A 22,084-nucleotide genomic window follows, 5' to 3' on the forward strand; every position below is an offset into this window, starting at 1 on the left:
TTGTCAAATTCTTGACATTTTGAAAAAAAGGAGGCCAGATGTTGGAATAAATTTGGCTAGAGGCTGGAAATGAAGAGATGAGAATATGGTAAGCAATCTTGGTTAGAAAGAAACATAGACCCTGAGAGGCAGAAGGTAATGGAGGGCATTTAACTTTTTCATATATAGAAATTATCCACATGTATGAATAATAACAGCCACTGGTTGTTAGTCTGCTTTGCAAAATTATTTTGGCTTGATGTTGAAAAAACTTAATGTGAACCGTACAGTTCTAACCTGCATTTTTGCTTCAGTCCTGTTCAAGTTCCGTGTTCCCACGCTAGTCCTAGTCCAACTGTCCCAGCGGCCTAGCTCCAAAGTCCAAAAAGACATTTTTTCACACTGGCCAGTAACTGCTCCAAGTGGCAGTTACAACAGGAAGAGAAGTGGAATTGGAATGCTACCAGCAGCCAATGAGACCATAGCTAGTAGTCACATCCTCATTCTCATTCTCTCGATGTCATCCGCATCTGTGCAATGAATGGGACATCCCCATTCCCTGATACATATACACAGTCGTTATATACTATAGACTGAATTTTAAAGATATCACTGTTCCTAACCTGTTGGGTAGATTGAAAAAACTAAAAATTGGTCATCTTCTTATAAAAGGAGAAGGTCTGTCTATGTGGTCTCTAAGTGTCAATGCCAACTTGATGGCATGTAATTAATGTGATTGTAGCACGGAAAACAATTCTGAGATATTTAAAGGTCCTAATCTGTTCAATAACATTCCTATTAAATTGCCATCTATATTTATATTTTGAGAAGACCATAAATTTTGTTTTTGGATGGTAAATAACCAGATTATTATCCATACAATAACAGGTAGTTGATCACAGTGCTGTCCTCAGTCCAAAAAGTGAATTTGAAATAGGGGCTGCATCTTTTGCATATAAAAGGAATGCAATAGGTCTACCTGTTTTCAGTGTCGACTCTTAGCAATCCCATAGACAGACCTTCTCCAGGGGGATCTGTCCCCAGCCTGACCCTTCATGTCTTCTAAAGGCACTCCCATTGTTGCTTTTATTGAGTCCATCCACCTTGCTGCTGGTTGTTTTCTTCTTTTTCTCTTTTCTTCCACTTTCCCAGCATTAGAGCCTTCTCCAGAGAGCTGGGTCTTTACATAATGAGTCCAGAATATGATAATTTGAGCCTGGTCATTTGTCCCTCTAATGAGAACTCTTGATAATTTTGTTCAATGACACATTTGTTTCCTTAGCTATCCATGATATTTTCAGGAGTCTTCTCCAACCTCAAATTTCAAAAGGCTTAGCAGATGGTGTTCTGGTTTGTGAGTTTTCCCAGTATTTTATTGTTATACAATTGAATAGCAAAGGGGCTAAAATATAACCATGTTTAATACTCTTGGAAGTAGGCATCACAGCAGAAAGCTAACCTTAGCCGTCAAGCCTAATTTGGATATATAGGTAGTATCATGCAATGTTCTAGTGCCAGCAAGTGCTTATCAGTGGATGCTTCCTTGTGCTCCCCCCCAACCCATATTAAATCCTTCTTAATCCCCAAAAGAATTATTTCTGGCCCTAATGGCAGTTGTGTGGAAAAAAAGTACCAGTGCAAAATCTTTGCAAAGTATTTGTGGCAAAATATCAAGTGACCATCCTATGTACTTTTAGCTGGTATACATTTTCTTATACACGTATGATATATATTTACAGAAGCACTGTACCTACTGAATTATATTATACTATAAAAACATTCCCCAATTCATGGATTGTTACCTTGGAGTTGTGAAATGGCTTGTGTAGGAAGTTATGAGCTGTGAGAACGGTCTCTCATGTTAGATAGATAGATGATAGATGAGGGATCAAGCTATATATGAACCACTGAGAGGGAAAAGAGAAGGAAATAGCAATCTACTCCAGTATTCTTCTAAGAAAACCAAATGATCATTTACATCTAGGACAATGTCACCATGATATTTGAAGATTAGCCTCCAAGATCAGTTGCATCACTTTGCCTTGCATAGGGTGTGAATAAGTTCCTGTGCAATTCTCTTTGGTTTGCCTACAAATCCTGGGGATTCCTCTCTCAGAAATTCCCATCTCTGCTCTGAGGAACCACTCATGCTTTCAGGGCTGCAATAAAACAGATTTAGTGCACCCATGGGAAAAGTTCTAGGGGCTGGAGGTTTTAAAAAAAACACCCTGAAATCTTCCCTTTGGTCCTTGGCTGCAGCCTATTACAGCAACAGTGAAAATGTGTCTCCAGTCCTACCAACAAGGGGGTGGAAATGTTCTCGGCATCTGCACAGAGTGGGGTAATGAAAGACTTCTTCAATAAAATGTACATATAATTGCAATTGGATATTGTTTGATGCTTCTGTTTATAAGAGGCAGACAACAAAATATCCCTTATGAGCGGGCCGTGGGATGAGTGAACATTTTATTCCCAGGGCAGTGGGTGGAAACCTCATGAGTCCCTGCACTGTCCTTTTGGGACTGGCATAGCACCAAATTGTAGGAGTGGGGAAAGCAGAAAACAGAATTTTTTCTGGCCTGGCAAAGCGTCTTTCATCTTGATAGGCTTTGTCTATTCCATGTAAACAAGAAGATATTTTTGCATTATTACTGTAGGGTTTGCTGCAAGAGTTTATATTAGTTTGTGTAACTTTAAGGATTGCCCATCCTCCCCCCCACCCTTCCTGCCAGCAGCCACTATGTCCTGAAATACTCTGGTGTGTTTGCTCTGGCTTTCTGTCTGCAGATACAGGATAAGCCAAGAAGTGAGCTATAATAAGTTTGCCCAACTTCCAAACCCTGGAAGAATTCTCTCGGCATTGGCTGAGTATTTGAATATTGAATCAGCTTGCATTCTGAGACAGGTGAGTGATCTGGTGTCAGCATCTTTGAGCAAAATAAACAAACAAAAACTAAGCAGCCCAAATTACGATGTATTGACTTTGGTGATTGAAACAAGCTAGTTTTTGTTGTTTTAATTGGTAAGAGTCGGTATTTAGGCATCGGGCACTGTAATGGCTTTGTGAAATATACCACCTGTTAAAAGAGAGCGTTAACTTCTGAAATGCTCTTTTTTATTGGCTCATTCATTATGCAAAGTGGGGAACAAAGTAGTTTTATACACTGTTTGTATTAAACTATGTGTGAAAAATAGTTCTAATTCTGTTAAGAGACTTATTAGCAAGAAGACCAGACAATAATTGCCTTTTTTTAAAACTGAGTACAGAAATGTGTTCTTAGATTCATGAATATGTGTATTCCTGTGCTAGGGCAATTTTCTGTAATCAAAAGAAATAAAGAAGTAAATAGTGCATTTGCAAATGACTTCATTTTGTGCCACTTGTTCCCCTTCTGAGACCTTTCCAAACAACAGGCTTGCAAGAACCAGGGGATAACGTTGACGATACTGTCAAACCAGTGGCACAGCTGCAATACTATGTCTAATTGCTTGTAAATGTATAGACCTGGACTATGCTCATGTTGACAGATCATACACATATCTGTAGTTACAATCTCTGAAACAAGGGAAGGTGGGAAAGGAGAGCCATCATCTCTGATTGCACATTTAGTGTAAGGCTCCATCTTCTTGGGCCTGATATGAAGCTGATTACCTTTGATCTTTCTATTCAAGGTGTTAGGATTTTTACAAGCCTGTTAAATCTGATGCAAAGGTATAATGAAAACTTCACTTCTTTAGTTGGTGTAAGAAGATGTATCAATCACTTTAAGGCAGTGTTTTCGATGCGTGGACTTCAACTCCCAGAATTCCCCAGCTAGCAAGGTTGAGTTGAAGTTCACACATCTTAAAGTTGCCAAGGTTGGGAAACACTGCTTTAAGGCATTAGATGGTACTCCAATGACCAGCGTGTCAGTAGGGTGTGGTCAAAAAGTCAAGATGGTGGCCACAAGAGTGTGACCAGCCTGGTTTTTTTTTTTTGTGTTTGCATGATTCACTTAAAAAGACCAGGCTGTAATATCATTGTGGCCACCAGCTTGACTACACCCTGCAGATGCCCCTGCCAATGGAAATGTATTGTTGCTGCTAATGCCAATGCACTGGCCTTCCTTTAAGCTTCAGTGTCTTAAAGGAGGCCATTAACCTACCCTTGCCGCATGATCCCAAGGTAAGCGTGTCGTTCAGAAATAAGTCTTTTTGGTAAGACATGCCTACTTAGTACTTCAACTTTTGATTATTAAGGCTATTTGTGATATTTTAAGAACTGTCTATCAAAATGTTTTTATACAATGACCCATTCAAGCAACCTTGCTAGCTGGGGAATTCTGGGAGTTGAAGTCCACACATCTTAAAGTTCCCAAGGTTAAGAAACACTGCATTAAAGGATTTGTTGGCTCCAACTGGAAGGGCATTTAGTTGCACCAAAGCAGTGGTTAAGAAATAACAATTTGTAAAAATACAGTCCTAGGAGATTACCACCATGGTAAGATGTTTCAGTTGAATCAGTGACCATGAGAGCAATGCCAGCAGTGATGAAGGTGAAAGCAGGTGATGTTTTTCAGGCATGAGGACTGCCAACGCCCGTAGGAGAGGAAACTCCGCAATCAATTCAGAAGAAAGCAGTGGCAAACCACTTCTACACTGTTGCCAAGAAAACTCTATGAATCCAGCTTTAACATTTAATACATGGTTTGGGTGTTGGATGGTGAGAAACCCAGATCGTAAGTCACTATAGATACCAGAGAAGAACATCAGATTTTCATTGGTAGATCTGGAGGCAATGATGTAGAGAGGAAGTCTGGTTGCTAATGGTGCTAAACAGAGTTTCCTGCTTTACAAGGGCAGTTAGAACACTGGAATGTGAGAAGCATGAGCCAAGGAAACCTTGAAAATGTCAAAGCAGAAATGAAGTGTACCAAACTGGATGTTTTAGAAATAAGGTTTTTTGTGTGTGTGTCTTTGAGTCAGTGTTGACTCCTGGCAACTGTCTGGACAAGTTTTTGGGAAGTGGTTTGCCATTGCCGCCTTCCTAGGGCTGAGGGAGAGTGACCAGCCCAAGGTCACCCAGCTGGCTTCATGCCTAAGGCAGGACTAGAACTCATAGTCTCCTGGTTTCTAGCCTGGTGCCTTCACCACTACAGAAAACTGGCTCTCAGTAAGTAAACTTAGGTGGCCATAAATGGCCAAATTTAACTAGATAATAACCAAATAAGAAGAGCCAGTTTGGCCTAGTGATTAAGGCAACAGGCTAGAAACCAGGAGACTGAATTCTAGTCCTGCCTTAGGTGTGAAAGCCAGCTGGGTGACCTTGGGCCAGTCCCTCTCTCTCAGCCCAACTCACCTCACAGGGTTGTTGTTGTGGGGAAAACAAGAGGAGGAAGGAGTATTTGGTAAGTTTGCCGCCTTGAGTTGTTTATAAAAATAATAAAGGTGGGATATTAAATAAATAAATAAATAAATAATATGATGGTAATTAAATTCAGGGCATGAGACCATCCAAAGGCAATAACATTCAGACTTTAAGTTTGTGGTATGCCACCCTTCAGATCAGAAGCTGAAAAGATGCCTCCAAATGGGCATGGGAGCAATTGTTACACCTGTCAATGGCTCTGTAGACAAGCTGTGCCTTTCCCTGGGACTACATGGTAGCTGCTGGGCAATCTGAGGGAAATATGTAGTGGAGTTAAATAGGTGCTGCAGAGTGTGAGAAGGTGCTTTGGAAGGAGCATGGGAACACTGCTGGTGCCACCGGAGCTCCAAGGGGTACTTTCCTGGGATCACATGGCTTTTGTGATATCCCAAGAAGAGACAAAGCTTCTTTCAGTAGATACAACAGGTATGGCATAGGTATTGACACACCCTGATCCAAAGCACATTTCCAGCTTCAGATCTGAAGAGCTACAACTCCATAGTGCTCAAGTATAGCCTAATAAATGACAGGTTAATATATATTTGTGGATATCCAACTAATAACATCAATGTTATACTAGTGTAGGCATGTATTACAGATGCAATGGTGAAATATGTAAGAATTCTATGGAAATTGCAAGAGATACTAAAAGCAACTAATGAGTCATTACTAATGAGTAATTAAAATGCAAAAGTTGTAGAAATGGTGGAACCTGGAATTACAGGAAGATGTGGATTCAGTAAATGCGGTAATGCAGGAGATTGGTTAAAAGAATTTTGTGAAGAGAATTCTTCATTTCTAACACCTGCTTGAAGCAACATAAAGACAGTGTTTACCTGGATGTCATCTTAACAGGAAACAGTGGATGGAGAAATGCAATCAACTTTGCCAGCTAGGACATTTCAAGGTGCAGATTGTGGAACAGAACATAAATTATTGGAGTCATATGTATTGATTAAACTTAGGAAAGTAAAGAGTAGGTGTGCCAGTAAGATTCTACTGGAAGGACACACAGTCATAATATATATAATCAAGGAAAGGAATAGATTCAGTACATTTATATGAAGGAGAATCTGAGGAAGAGCTAAGAGACATTGTGTAAACCAGTGTTCCTCAATATTGGCAACTTCAAGCTGTGGACTTCAATTCCCAGAATTCCCCAGCAAACCATGCTGGCTAGGGAATTCTGGGAATTGAAGTCCGCACAACTTGAAGTTGCCAAGGTTGAGAAACACTGGTGTAAACTAACATGGAAAAAATGTGTTTTCAAAATTTCACAGGCAAAATGCTCTAAAAGGCTTTCAGAACAAGCCATTTTGAAAGGTGGTCATACTGTTCAAGGGCCACACCAGCCCTTCCCATAACTGGAAAATAAATGATAGTGTCAGGGTAATTGGTGAAGAAACCACACTGAGTCGGGATTGCAACTCTAGTTGACTATTGTTTCTACCATATACAGAATCTTGCCAGACTAAAGGTTCCTTAACTGAGCTAAAGGGAAAAATACTTTTGGGAATCTAGGGCAGTGCTAGTCTAACTTTCTTCCTCGTCCCTCCTGCAACCTCCAAACTACACAAGCTGTGGGAACATTTATCTTCCTGGAATGCTCTCCCCCCCCCCACCCCCAGCTCCGAGCTACTTCACAGATAGTCAAATTGAACAGGTTAAGGCCTTTAAACATCCAGGCCTTATTTCCTCTACCTCTTGGAAGCACCAGAATAACATGAATACAAAAGCCTAGACTAGAACATGGTTGGGTCTCCACAAAGCCTGTATGAGGCTCTGGTGATTTAAGCTCACGTATGAGTCAGCAGGGTGCTGCAGCTGCCAAAAAAGCCAACATAGTTCTGGGGTGAATCGACAGAGGGATAGTATCAAGATCCCGAGAAATGATAGTACCGCTCTATACTGCAGTGGTGAGGCCACATTTGGAATACACTGTACTGAGTCCCCTTCTGGTCACCACAATACAAAAAAGATGCTGAGCCCCTAGAAAAAGTGCAGAGAAGAGCAACAAAGACAGTAAGGGGTGGAGGCTAAATCCTATGAAGAACAGCTAAAGGAATGAGGTATGCTTAGCTTAACGAAGAGAAGACTGAGGGGAGACATGATAGCAGTCTTCCAATACTTGAAGGGCTGCCACAGGGAAGTGGGCATTGATTTATTCTCCATGGCACCTGAGGGTAGGACAAGAAGCAATGGGTGGAAGCTCATCAGAGGGAGATCCATCCTGGAAATGAGTAATTTCCTGACAGTGAGAACTATTAAGCAGCGGAACAGCTTGCCTCCTGGAGTTGTGGGTGCTCCATCGCTGAAGGTTTTCAAGAAAAGATTGGACAACCATTTGTCTGAGATGGTATGACAACTCCTGCCTTGGGCAGGGGGTTGGACTAGAAGACCCCCAAGGTCCCTTCCAACCTTATGATTCTATGATTCTATAAGCAAGAGCTGAAACTAACATCTAGGTGGCCAATCTCTTACCCAGCTCATCGTCAGATAGAAACTCATCCTTTTGGAAGGAGTGAATTGCTTCTGATCTGGCTTTTTGTGGACTTTCAACTCACACTTACGTTGGGCATAGAAAAAGCCATATTTGAGGTGTTGCAGAGTGTTTTTGATTTTGATCTCCAAAACTAACATTGCATATCGTTGCTAGAGAAGCCTTGCTGGTATTCCTTACATCAGTGTTTTTTCAAACTTGGCAACTTTAAGATGTATGGACTTCAACTCCAAGAATTCCCCATGTTGTCAAGTTTGAAAAACACTGCCTTACATCACCCCTCCATATTTCTGTAATATTCTTTCTGCCCCATATTGAAGGGTACAGAATGTGTGGCCAGAGATTGGAAATGAGAAGGCTTTAATGCTGGGAAAGATGGAAGGGAAGAGAAGAGAATAACCAGCAGCAAGATGAATGGACTCAGTTTTAGTGGTGATGAGTGCACCACTGGAATATCTGAAAGAGCAGGTTAGGGATAGATTGCTATGGAGAAAATCAATCTTTGTGGTTACTAAGGTAAAGGTAAAGGTTTCCCTTGACGTAAAGTCCAGTCGAATCCGACTCTAGGGGGCGGTGCTCATCTCCGTTTCTAAGCCTTGGAGCCGGCGTTGTCATAGACACTTCCGGGTCATGTGGCCAGCATGACAACTCGGAACGCCGTTACCTTCCCGCCGAAGCGGTACCTATTGATCTACTCACATTTGCATGTTTTCGAACTGCTAGGTGAGCAGGAGCTGGGATTAACAACGGGAGCTCACCCCGCCGTGCGGTTTCGAACCGCCGACCTTCCGATCGACAGCTCAGCGGTTTAACCCGCAGCGCCACCGCGTCCCTCTTGTGGTTACTAGGAGTTGAAAATGACTTGATGGCACATAATCAATCAATCAATCAATCAATCAATGAATATGGGGAGTAGGCAGGATCCAGGAGATCACCTGAATGTCCCTGGAAGAGTCACAGATAGTCAAGATAGTAGGCATTTTCCCATAGAGTTGGTCCTCACTTGGTGATACTTAATTATGTGAAGGTTATGTCAAATAGGTTGCTGAGAAGTTAGAATGAAATAGTGCCATATATTGTAATTACCTGCTGAGGTTGCCTGCCTCTTTTGGCTATGAGTTCTTGGTCAAATTCTAAGAACTGAATATTTATCCAATGGTGCAGGTTTTAACTAATATGAGTCCATGTGTTTATGACAACCATTACTCTAACAATCTCGAAGCAGCTGAAAGGTGAGCTTTTCTGCAGGGCCTTTGGGCATTGAAGCCAGGTATTGTTTGGGGTGGTGGTCTTTAATGTATTTTTTTAAAAAAATATTTTGGATTATGTTCTTGTTTGTGAGCTGCCAAAAGTTTATTTATAATTGTGATGGGATATAAATTGGATGAATCAATAAATAAAATAAACATTACCATTCAGTATATGTGCAACATTATTGCCTTGCCTGAAAAATCAAGTCTATGATATGATAGTTGTGAATTTAGACCAGAAATAGTGGACTGCAAATTATTGATAAATAGTGTTACCTAGATAGAAAGGGACACAAGTAGTTATTTCCAGAGAAAAGACATAGTGTGGAACCAGGCTGCTGTAAAATTACCACTAGACTTTGAGAACATGGTTGGGCTGTATTCTCAGTGATAATCGTAATAATAAAGTCTGCAGACAATAGCCAGCAGCCTGAAGACTGTGCCCCAGAGCTGGATCCCCTTCCAGCAGATTCCATCCTGTAAACCTTTTGTCTTTCTTCCTGATGACTCTGCTGGACTCCTTCCTCTCGCTGTTTAGCCTAACTCAACTCTCTCTAACCTGGTGCCTTCCAGCCCTGATGGCTTACAAGCCCCTGAATTCCCAGCCAGTGTTAACAGCAGCTAGGAATTGTTGCAGCTGTGGGCAATCACATCTGCTCCTCTACAGAATTGTCTGTGGTTTTGTTCCCTTCCCAATAAATTTTAGGCATCATTGTTCTTCACAGTCACTGACTTCAACCATGCTGATATGTTAACTAAGCCATGGTTATACCAGCCTGCCCCATCAGGTCTTGCAGAGGAAGCATGCTGCGGGTACCATCAGCTAGGGACCTGCATTTGGTGGGTCCCAGGAGACATGCTTTCTCTGCTGTGGCCCCCACCTTATGGAATACTCTTCTTCCCAAGGTTAGATTAACGCCATCCCTTTTGGTATTCTGAAAGGCCCTCAAGACCTGGTTATGTGATCATGCCTGGGGCTCCCAGGGAACTGGAGACTTGTTCAGTTGGCTCCATTGTCAAGGGGGGCATTTTTATCTTCCCTTTGCCTATGTTCTGTATCTTTGGTTATGATATTTATTAATGTGGTTTTTATATTTTAATCTGTTGTTACTATATTGTTATTTTATGTTGTTTTTATATTTGTCGTTTTATCTGACTGTTGTACACCGCCCAGAGTCACTTTTGGTGAGTTGGGTGGCTGTCTAAATTTGCCAAATAAATAAATAAATAAATAAATAAATAAATAAATAAATGCTTAACCATGATTCGCTCAGCACACTACAGCTAGCTAGGTTCTTCCAACACTACAGCTAAATTCAATTCATGTCATATTTGAACACAGTCATGGTTTCTGGGCCTAAGGACCAAAGTGGGGGGAGACCTGTATTGCTTTGTAAAATAATTTAAATTAGTTCCAACAATGCAATAAAGAGAAGCACACTTTATCCAAGGGAACGTCTGCAAACCGAAGACTGAAATTGAAAATGAACCTTGTCCTGAGTAGGCAGACTTGGTAAGCTGTACGGGTGGTGGAAATTGCATGACTGCAGTGAAGAGTTCAGATGTGATGTGGACCTCTTATGCTACTGCTTTTGCATGAAAGTTATATTTTGATAGCTATTTAAATGAAAAGCCTGGGAGCAATCTTAGAACAAACATTGGTCTATATCAGTGTTTTTCAAACTTTTCAAACTTGGCAACTTTAGGAGGTGTGGACTTCAACTCCCAGGATTCTGGGGAATGCTGCCTGGGGAATTCTGGGAGTTGAAATCCACACATCTTCAAGTCGCAGAGGTTGAGAAACACTGCATGAAAGTATAGAGTGGCTACAAATATTCATTATTTTGTACTGACTTAATACAGTAGCTCTAGAACAGATTATTTTTTAAAGCTTCCATCAGGATGGGGATGGAATTGGTCTTTTATCCTCCTGTGCAGGGGCATCTGCATTGGTGGTCCACACAAATCAACAGTGGCTGTTTTTTATGGTGGTGGCCTTCTTCAGATTTCAGAGGAAGCGGATAAATTTAGCTCTGTGAAAAAATTGCACCTAGCCCTGATTGCACATACTACTATGCAATAAACTATCTTTTAGCTTACAGGTAAAATGGCAGCAGCAGATCCTTCCATGAAAATGAAAATTGATCCTCAGAATCTACAGATTCAGACACGTACAGTGGAGAAGTTGCTGGAACCCCTCATAATCCAGGTAGCCCAGGTCAAGAAAAAGTGGGTTGTGGGATGAGAAATGAAACAAGGAACATTTTTCATTGTGTGGGTTCATGTGATACTTGGCACAATCCAGAAAACATATGCACACAATTCTGGTTGAAGGAATTGCTCTACAGGTATGTACACATTCCCCTTTATGATACGCAAATTCACACTTGGCAATAATATCAGTCAGTTTATTACAGTCTCAGACCAGGACAAGCAACATGCCCATGAGTGCTCTGTGAATACCTATAAATCTATCTTAAGAGACAGTAAATAAAATTTAAGACAAAATTGAAATACATCTATAAAACAACCTGACTAGAATCCGTGAGTGAAATCCAAAAGGAACAATCTATGTCTAGGTTATAAGGTAGTATCTAAAATTATATAAAATGTGATAATGACAATAATATGAATCTAATTTAACCACCATTTACAAAGTACAATCGTTCACCTGCAGAGCTACTAGATTTGAGCTTGTTCAATCTAATGCTACTTAAGTACTAGCATTAGTTGGACGTAAACAATGGGTAGGCTTTGATTGCATGTTTGTGGGGTCATCTTTTTGACCCCCTCCCTGCTTATACCCCTGAACTAGGTGGACAAGCATCTCTGTGTGTTTGGAATTCACAATGTTTCCCTGGAAGTCATACCAGCAAATGGCTGGTTTTTCTTTTTATGGCCTAAGCAAGGATTGGAAGAATAGTTTTGGTTTGCTATTCGTAGATTGCTGTTCTGGGGCTCCAAAATCAGTCAACTGAGGACTGGTCATTCCTGTAATCCAGTGGTCCCCAAACTATTCAGCTTATGGACCTCTTCATGAAGTTTCAGATTGTTCATCGACCCCCAAAATTTATTATATGAAAATAATTTAGGAAATACTACTTTAACTAATAGTACTATGAATAACAACAACATCAACGGATAATCCCTTTGACCCTTGGGGTAGATATTGGGGTTGAGAACCCTGCTGTAATCAGTGCTTGATTTGTAAAGAACTTCCTATTATATGTCATGTCATTTCTATTAAAATTACAGTACTTCCCACAAAAATATGAATAATCAGTGTTCAATCAATTTCATATTTCAATGAAATTTAATGTATTTACCCTGGGCAGCTACTTTTATTGTGTTTAAAACCGTCTATCTTCTGTTCATAATGCCAGGGAATGAGCTTTTTTCTTCATTAGATCAGGTTGTTTAAAAAAGTCATTATATCTGCAGAGTTAGCCCTGACCCACTGGAAAAACTCTGCTGTTTTAATCTGTTTGCCAGCAGAGTCCCAATATAGAGTGTTCAGCATTCCTTTCCCATAAGACAGTTTTTAAAATACACTTTAAACCTTGCAGGAACTGTTATGCTTGCTTTATTATGCTACTGCCTGTTATAAATGCATTGCTTTCCAAAATATTTCAGCTGTCCTACATAGTCCTCAGTGTACACTAAAAGCTTGATGTATCTTGAACCTCAGTCTTGTCATTCTGACATGTTGATGAATCAGAAAGCTAGTTTGCATGGATGTGTACCCTCTGACATATTTCAGTCTTCTAATTTCACATGCTTCATGTAAAACTTCCATAGCAGCTTCTATTTAAAGTAAATTCTTGCAGCTGACCATATTTCTCTCTCCCCCCACAGCCCCCCCCCCTAATTACTGCAACTACCAATATACATTTACACAGTTATCCTTTTTAACATACTGATTGGGCCAAGTGACAAAACATTCAGTTTTTTTGTTGTCACAGAGTTGCACTTTTTGTGGTCTTCTCTTTGGATCATTTAAACTCTATGAATGTGATTCAGTTTGCAAAATTTAAACCAGAAGATCTCCTTTTGGTTTGTTTTGGGTAGATAGAATTAATTTAGCTCTTTTCATTTCCTTTATGGCACGATGCAGCAGTTTTAATTTCCTTTATGGCACTATGTCATTTACCAGTTCCTACTGAATTTATTAAGCAGATTGGAATTTATATATCATAGTTTGCATCTCTTTTAAAGTACTGCCAATCAAAGTACAAAGCCTGAAATTACACTGGCTATAAATGGCTAATAAACAGTCCAAGTCATCACTGACTTATGCCATAAGATTTTTTTTCTTTTTTTGCACTACCCTTTTAATCCAGTCATTTCAAGTTAGGGTGATTTTGTTCTACAGTGTCCACTGAACAATATTCCTCACACAGCCAGGCGAACAGTTTCCCTGGTGTTTTTAACCTCTGTTCCTTGAACTTTTTATTCTGGTCTCAGAGGCAGTTTCCCATCTAAGCAGTAACTAGGCTGAAAGTGGCTTAATTTTAACAGTGCGACATGACAGTTCTGGGATAGTTTCTTGTCAATTTAATATTTCTTGCAGTCATGGGAAATCTGTGAGCCTCCTGATACGGCTAACTACAGTTCCCAGCATTCCTCAGCCATACTTATTGGAGCTGTCAGGAGCCACATTTAGCAACTTTTAGAGGACTAACATTTTCCCACCCTAGGAATCTTTGCAATGGGATTAACTAAGAATTTCTTTTCAGTACTATTCCACAGTTTCCACTTATCCTTGTGGAGGTTATGATACAGAAATTCCTGCTGGATAGTGTGGCAATCAACACAGTCTAAGCAAGTTAAATTCTAGTGGTAGCAGCCACTCTTAACCCAATTTTTCATATCCTCCCTCTATTTGTTTTAACTTTAAAAGCTTGACTACACAACCTGTGACCTGTTGGGTCATTGTTTCAGAGATATTTCCTTACCAGATTCCTCCATGCCTTCAACAGTGGCAGAGCTTCTAATGTACTGGAAAAATTCTTAAAAATTTGGGGAGACATTCAGAGATGTGTCTGCCTTGAAAGTAGCCCATGTTGAACTGTTTAGCTCAGTCAGACGTCAGGAGTTGACCACAGGAAGTGTTTTATGACATTTGGTATTATGTCATAAAATGTTTTATGATAATTTTTATGTCATAAAATGTTTTATAAAATTTGCCAAATTTCTATTCCATGGGAGTCATGGGTTCTGGATTTTGGATGCATTCTGTAAGTTAGCCTATTTGAGGTACCTTGGATCAAAAATTGTTGCCCTTTGATGCACTGTTTTGCCCAGTTAAAGACAAGAGTTTTAGTAGTATATAGGTGAAATTGTTGCCACTTTTTTTTAATCCATTCAATTGTGTCTAATGCTCAGAGACTAATGAATGAATGATATTATTTTATTCTTTAAATTGATGTTTTTATTGGCTTTTCAACAGTGGGGTGTGCATAGCAGTCTTTTTGTAACCCCAATATTTGCTTTTCTTGCACTTGGGATTTTTGTACAACATACTAACTCTTGCTTGGAAAGATCTATTAGTAGTAAAGGGACTGGAGTGGAATGATGCAGAACCCTCTTTCCCAAACTGATGTCTTTGAGATGTGTTGGATTATAACAGTGGTAATGCTAATGAGAGGGCACCATCAGGTTGAGCAAGGCTGGTGTAGGAAGAGGGAGCAGGCAGAATAGGATGGACAAATTTGAATGCTACCACCTTTTAAGGGAATGCCTTCATTGTCCCAGTCCAAAAGTCAAGGCCAACACTACTTAGAAGATTTAAATGTGGGCCAACCTCACTGTCCCCTGGGTATTAGACACCTGGTCTGGTCTTTCTTCCAGGACAGAGAAACACTGTGGTCTACTAGCACTATAAGAGAGAAGTGTACGTCTTATTGAAAATGGACATGAGTGTTTGAAGATTGAGCAGTGGCTCCCTCCTTCTACCAGGGATGTAGAGATTCTTGCATGATCACCCATAATTCACATAACTTGAGAAATCAGAGAAAAGCAATTCTGATTTCTCTTTAGATTGTGTAAATCTTTTGCCCAATTCTGTTTGGATTACAATATCCATCTCTCTTGATTTTTCTCAGCCTGACTGCTCAGCTTGTCAAAGAAGACCCCACATGTACTTTCCATGCTGCCAGACTATTGACCTTTCTTCTTGCTCATACTGCTTTTAGTAATACTTCAGAGGATCATGAATGTGTTGACATTACAGAGAATGAAAGAAATTAAACTGATGTTCCTTTCATTGGTTGAGCCCAATATATCAATGTAAACCACATTATTGATTATTCTTTTAATCCACAGCGGTGAGGGAGAGACAGACACATACACATACAGTTTAGTTTGTGTCTGAAAAAACTTTATTTGAAGAATGAACTTTATAGTTACAGATGTAGAAAAAAGTTAGAATGTCTTGACAATATACATATGCAGATTTCTGCATCCAGATCAGAGGTGTTTACAGGGGTGTGTGTATGTAAAAAAAAATCAAGATGGCCACCATGACCATGCAATTGAAGCCGTGTTTCTTTTAAAGTGTGTTGCACGTGATGCACATAAAATGGGGGTCGGTGGGTGGGTGAGACTCTGATCATACAGTCATAGCAGCCATCTTGACTTTTTTAACCACTTGCAGATACCTCTGATTCTTAGAGACCGGGGGACTTTTACTGACTCCTAACAATACTGTGTGTTTTGCCCTGATATATCCCAATCTAGATTTCTGCCATATTTTCTCATGCAGGTTCTGGAGATGCTAACCATAGCAATGGTTAGCAGTTGTACATTTAGGCTGATTCTTTAGAAATGATCCTGGGTTGTTGCTTCAAGAAGCCAGCCTGTCACACATTCAGTGTGTGACCAAATAATATTTGGTCCGTGCTGTGGTAGGCTGCCACTATCCTTCTATCCCAATATGAGGACTTGAGAGTGTAGGACTATGTAGTGGTCAGACTACCAGATGACTGCATTCATAGTCTATGCTAATTCAAGCTGCGACCTACTGATAACCCATCCAGTCTGTGGATAATTATTTCTCCTTCTCTACAACACTATTCCATACTGCTGGCATATTACCTATGGACAGGTGAGGGCTCCTGAACTTACTCAGTATTCAGTTTCCTTTCAAGAATATAAGGGGATGATAGCTTATTCCATGTATTTACAGACTAAACATAAGATGGAGATCCACGATAACACTCAACAAATCCCAATTTTCCATCAGATTTCTAGTGTCATAGGATTTCTTTTAGAGAATCGAGAACCTCTGAAGATGTATAATGGAACAATAAATAAAAATAGGATAAGCTATGCTATCCTAATTCTCTTGGTCGTTGAGAGAAAGAAAAATAGATGAGTAATCTCCACGTTTCATCTTCCACTGCAACTTCTTTCTTAGGCTATCTTGTGTGTCCTTTTGGAAGCTTGTGCGGCATTCCTTTCAGACACTGATAGTTCAGTTTATAAAGCCCTTGAAGTCACAGGTGTAGGAAAAAAGGAATCCTAACCTGCAACAGTGTAATGATAAATTACTGTTAGATCTTGATCGTTACACTTCCCATAATTTTAAATAGTAACTATGTTATTGAAAAAAAGCAGCAGAATAAAAAAAGTAAGCCATAATGAGGTCTATGGAGGAAAATGTCCATAACTCCATGTTTTGTGTTTCAGGACAGCTGTGAATTTCCTATTTTATTAAAATCCTATTTCACTTCTCTCCAAATGTTCTCACACATCAGAAATTAAAAATGTAGTTTCATTAAAAGAGACTTTTAAAATGAAAAACCACATTTCCCTTTAACTTAGCAGAGGAAAAGTTTTTAATAATCAGTAGGTAACTTCAAAGTTGTTTTGGGGATCAAAATTAAACTTTAAATAGATCCAGGTTGCTCACGGATGCTGCAGCCTCTTGAATCATTAATTCAGTGGGGTAACTTATGGCCAGTTCTCTCTCCCTGCACCCTGGCTGAATTCACACACCACACAAAACTATAATGTAGCTCCTTTGTATTTGGCGGGCCTGTTTGGAATTTGGAAACCATGGTTTAAGGCTTAGCATTCCACGTGGATCTAGACTTACTTTGAAATCTCCAGTAACATGGTTAAGCAAAACATGGCTTAGCACAATGTATGAAACAAATATGTTGATTTCTGAAATAACACCCAGTTCATTCTATGTGGCTATGTCACTGTGATATGCTGACATCCCACGCCACCTATTAACTGGCCCTTAACTTGGAGCTTACTCAGGGCTGATATCTGGGCCTCTCTTTATTTTGCGCAGACACAGTGCAACCTGTTTAACCGCAGAAATGAAAATATGGGCATTCTCTTTATGTTTTAGGTGACCACATTAATGAATTGCCCTCAGAATCCTTCTGGCAAGAAAAAGGGATGTTCCAAAAGAGCTCGAGTAATCCTTGCTTCTGTGGAAGAAGCAACTTGGAACTTGCTGGATAAAGGCGAGAAGATTGCCAAAGAGGCCCCCATCTTTGTGGAAGAACTGAGCGCTGCACTCCATGATGTTCGCAAAGAAAGTAAGCCTGCTGTTACTGAGGCAATAATAACGCTACTTCAAGAGCTGCATTATTTATTTATCAAATTGTCACCGCCCATCTCCTCCCACCAGAGGACTCTGGGCAGTTTACAATAAAATAATCAATAAAACACTAAACACACAATATAATTACAATATATAAAATACAGTATATAAATACACAATAAATATAGGTAAAAATACAATCCAGATGGTAAATGATTTAATTCAGTCCTTGTGTGTGATAAGCGTCTTAAGGCCATCCTTAACCATCCCCAAGTGCGACTCTTCCCCTCCCTGCCCCAAGCTAGGTGGCAGAGCCAGGTCTTCAAGTTCCTCCGGAAGGCCAGGAGCGAAGGGGCCAACCTCACCTCTGGGGCTAGGATGTTCCAGAGGGTGGGAGCAACTGAAGAGAAGGCCCGTCTCCTGAACCCCGCCAGATGGAATTCTCTTACCGATGGGGTCTGCAACATGCTCTCTCTGCATGATTGGGTGGGACGGGTTGCCTTAACGGGGAAGAGGCTGTCCCTCAGGTAGCCTGGCCCCATGTCATGTAGAACTTTAAAGGTGATAACCAACATCTTGAATTGGACCCGGAAGCAAACTGGTACCCAGTGCAGCTTGTGTAGTAGAGGTGTTATATGTGCCCTTCCAAAAATAGCCCACATGGCTGCATTCTGGACCTGCTGTAGCTTCCGTATACTCTTCAAGGGTAGACCCATGTAGAGCGAATTGCAATAGTCTATATGAGAGATAACAAGGGCATGAGTGACTATTTGAAGGGTCTGCCTCCTGATCCAGGAAAGCGTGTAACTGGCGCACAACACGAAGCTGCGCAAAGGCCCTCCTGGCCATGGCTGCCACCTGCTCTTTGAGCAGGAGCCGTGAGTCCAGGAGGACCCCCAGATTACGCACCGGGTCTATCTGGGGCAGTGCAACCCCATCCAGAACCAAAGATGACAATTTCCTGGATACAGAGGAACCATTAACCCAGGAAAGACAGCCACTCTGTCTTGCCTGGGTTCAGCTGAAGCCTGTTGTTCCCCATCCAGACCTCCACAGCCCCCAGGCGGTCAAAAGCATCACTTACCTCACCCGGGAAGGAGATGTATAACTGGGTATCATCAGCATACTGATGATACTCATCCCGTGGTGATGGATGATCTCACCCAGTGGTTTCATGTAGATGTTGAAAAGGAGCGGAGAGAGTACCAAACCCTGTGGCACCCCGCAAAGGAGGGGTCGAGGGTTGGATCTCTCGCTCCCTACCACCACCGATTGGGACTGGGCCTGGATGAAGGAGGTGAACCAGTGCAGGACCACGCCACCCACCCCCAACTCCCTGAGCCATCCCAGAAGGATACCATGGTCAATTTTCTCTCCCTGCCCTTCCAATGATATGTTTTATGATCTCTGTTTTGTTTGTTCAGGATGATTTATTTATTTTCAGGTCCTAAAATGCTGAAGACAGAGACCTCTCTGCCTGTCATTTCTTCTATTTGGCGTTATTTATTTATTTAAATTTCTATAGCCACCCATCTCAGATAAATGACTTTGGGAGGCGAACAATCATAAAAGCAGTTAAAACCAAATACAAACTATCTATCCATCCATCCATCCATCCTTCCATCCATCCATCCTGAGAAAAATTATAATCATAAATATCACTATAACCAGGAAATGGGGCCCTTAACATACTGCTCGGGCCCCAGGCCTGGGCAGGCAACCCAGTCCTTCAAGGCCTCATGAAAGCCAACAGGGTTGGGGCCATCCTAATCTCTGGAGGGAGGATGTTCCGGAGGGCAGGTGCTACAGCAGAGAAGGCACATCTAGTCCCCGCCGGCTGACCTGCCTTAGCTGACGGGGCCTGGAGCATGCCCAGCCTGCCAGACCAGATTGGACAGGTAGAAACAACTGGTAGGAGATGGTCCCTCAGGTAATCCTCATCCTAGCAAAGCTGCTAGCAGATCAGATTTGCCCTATGAAAGGGAAGATCATGAGCCACTGAGGAGATGCATCTGGATCCCTGTTTCTTTTCGAGCAATATCATGAAATAAGGGCGTATGCTGTACATAAATCTAACAGCATGTATCAATTTAGGCTCCCTTTTTAAAAAAATCAAAATCGCTTCCATTTAATGCGCGTTCTGTAATTTTATAAGGATTCAGTACTTTTACCATACTATACCGGTGTGCTTAATTTGCCTGGTGTAGTGCAGATCAGATGAGGAACAGGAGATGGGAAAAGAAATAAAATGGGTGTTCTGATTCATCCCAGCATTTGCCACTGTCAGGGCATCCATAGGGTGTGTGTGTATGTGTGTATGTCAAAAAAGTCAAGATGGCGGCAGCAATTGTGCAATCAAAGACCACACCCATTTTATTTATTTATTTATTTATCTAATTTATCCCCACGCATCTCCTCCCGTCGGGGGACTCTGGGCGGTTTACAACAATCGATTAAAACCATCACAATAATACAGAAAGTAAAATACAGTAAAAAATAATATAAATATAAATAAAAATAAAAAATAAAAAATCCAAGTGGTGAAGCATCTAAAACAGTCCAAGTGTGGGAGGAGTGGTCTATAACAACCATCCCCATGTAGCTCTATTCCCCTCTCCACCCCAAGTGAAGCGGCAGAACCAGGTTTTCGGACTCCGCCGAAAGGCCAGGACCGATGGGGCCAATCTCACCTCCGGGGGCAGCATGGGTTCCACAGGGTGGGAGCTACTGCGGAGAAGGCACATTTCCTGGACCCCGCCAGATGGAATTCTCTTACAGACAGGGTCCACAGCATGCCCTCTCTGCACGATCGGGTGGGACGGGTTGATGTAATGGGGAAGAGGTGGTCCCTCAGGTAACCTGGCCCCATGCCATGTAGGGCTTTAAAGGTGATAACCAACACCTTGAACTGGACCCGGAAGCAAACTGGTACCCAATGCAGCTCACACAGCAGCGGTGTTACATGTGCCCTTCTGGAGGCACCAAAAACAGCTCGTGCGGCTTCATTCTGGACCAGCTGGAGCTTCCGGATACTTTTCAAGAGTAGCCCCATGTAGAGCGCATTGCAATAGTCTATATGAGAGATAACAAGGGCATGAGTGACTGTTCGAAGGGCCTCCTGGTCCAGGAAGGGGTGTAACTGGTGCACAGCACATAGCTGCACAAAGGCTCTCCTGGCCATGGCTGCCACCTGCTCTTCGAGCAGGAGCCGTGAGTCCAGGAAGACCCCCAAGTTACGCACCGGGTCTGTCTGGGGCAGCGCAACCCCATCCAGAACCAGAGATGTTAATGTCCTGGACACAGAAGAACCATTAACCCACAGCCACTCGGTCTTACCAGGATTCAGTTGAAGCCTGTTGTTCCCCATCCAGGCCCCCACAGCCCCCAGACACTTGGAGAGGGTGGTCACAGCATCACTTATTTCACCCAGGATGGAGATATACAATTGAGTATCATCAGCATACTGATGATACCTCATCCCATGGTGACGGATGATCTCACCCAGCGTTTTCATGTAGATGTTAAAAAGGAGAGAGGAGAGTACTGATCCCTGTGGCACCCCCCAAAGAAGGGGCCACAGGGCCGATCTCTCCTCCCCTATCAACACCGACTGGGATCGGCCCTGGAGGAAGGAGGTGAACCAGTGTAAAACTACACCACCCACCAACTCCCTGAGCTGCCCCAAAAGGAAACCATGGTTGATGGTATTGAAAGCCGTTGAGAGATAAAGGAGAGCGAGGATGGATGCACTCCCTCCATCCCACTCCCGCCAGAGATCATCCATAAGTGCGACCAATGCCGTTTCCATCCCATAACTGGGCCTGAAACCTGACTGAAAGGGGTCTAGATAATCTGTTTCCTCCAGGACCCTCTGGAGCTGCAAAGCCACCACTTTCTCAACCACCTTCCCCAAAAAGGGGAGGTGGGAGACTGGACGAAAATTGTCCAAGACAGTAGGGTCCAGCGATGGCTTCTTGAGGAGGGGGTGCACCAATGCCTCTTTAAAGGTAGCCAGGAACACACCCTCTCCCAAGGATATATTAACCATCACATGGACCCAACCACATGTCACCTCCCAGCCTGCTTTTACTAGCCAGGAGGGGCACGGGTCTAGATGGCAAGTGGTGGAATTTACTGTCTGTAGGATCCTGTCCACTTCCTCAGGCCCAACAGGATCAAACGGCTCCCAGATAACTGGGTAAGCCTGTTCCCCTGGTATCTGTCCAGACCACGCCTCATACCTCGAGTCCAACTTGGAGCGGATCCGAGCAATTTCATCCTGCAGATGCTCAGCAAATTCTTCTTCATGGCCCTGTAGGTGGGTCACTGAACCCACCTTCCCCAAAAGGGGTCGAGTGATCTTAAACAGGGCTGTTGGGCGGCATTCT

The 22,084-nt window shown here is 42.0% G+C and overlaps 1 protein-coding gene across 1 annotated transcript in view; it reads left to right on the forward strand.

Moving 5' to 3' along the window:
- The first annotated feature begins 2,773 nt into the window (after positions 1-2,773).
- Positions 2,774-22,084, forward strand: part of CTNNA3 (catenin alpha 3) — a 781,530-nt gene continuing 762,219 nt past the window's right edge. Inside the window, exons 1-3 of the mRNA XM_063307559.1 lie at positions 2,774-2,884; positions 11,239-11,345; positions 17,499-17,691. Of these exons, the coding sequence (XP_063163629.1) occupies positions 11,244-11,345; positions 17,499-17,691 (295 nt within the window). The 5' untranslated portion in view covers positions 2,774-2,884; positions 11,239-11,243. The remainder of the gene's footprint in view (positions 2,885-11,238; positions 11,346-17,498; positions 17,692-22,084) is intronic.

Source organism: Candoia aspera, chromosome 6 (genome assembly GCF_035149785.1).
Source record: "Candoia aspera isolate rCanAsp1 chromosome 6, rCanAsp1.hap2, whole genome shotgun sequence".
In the NCBI taxonomy this organism is placed as follows: domain Eukaryota; kingdom Metazoa; phylum Chordata; class Lepidosauria; order Squamata; family Boidae; genus Candoia; species Candoia aspera.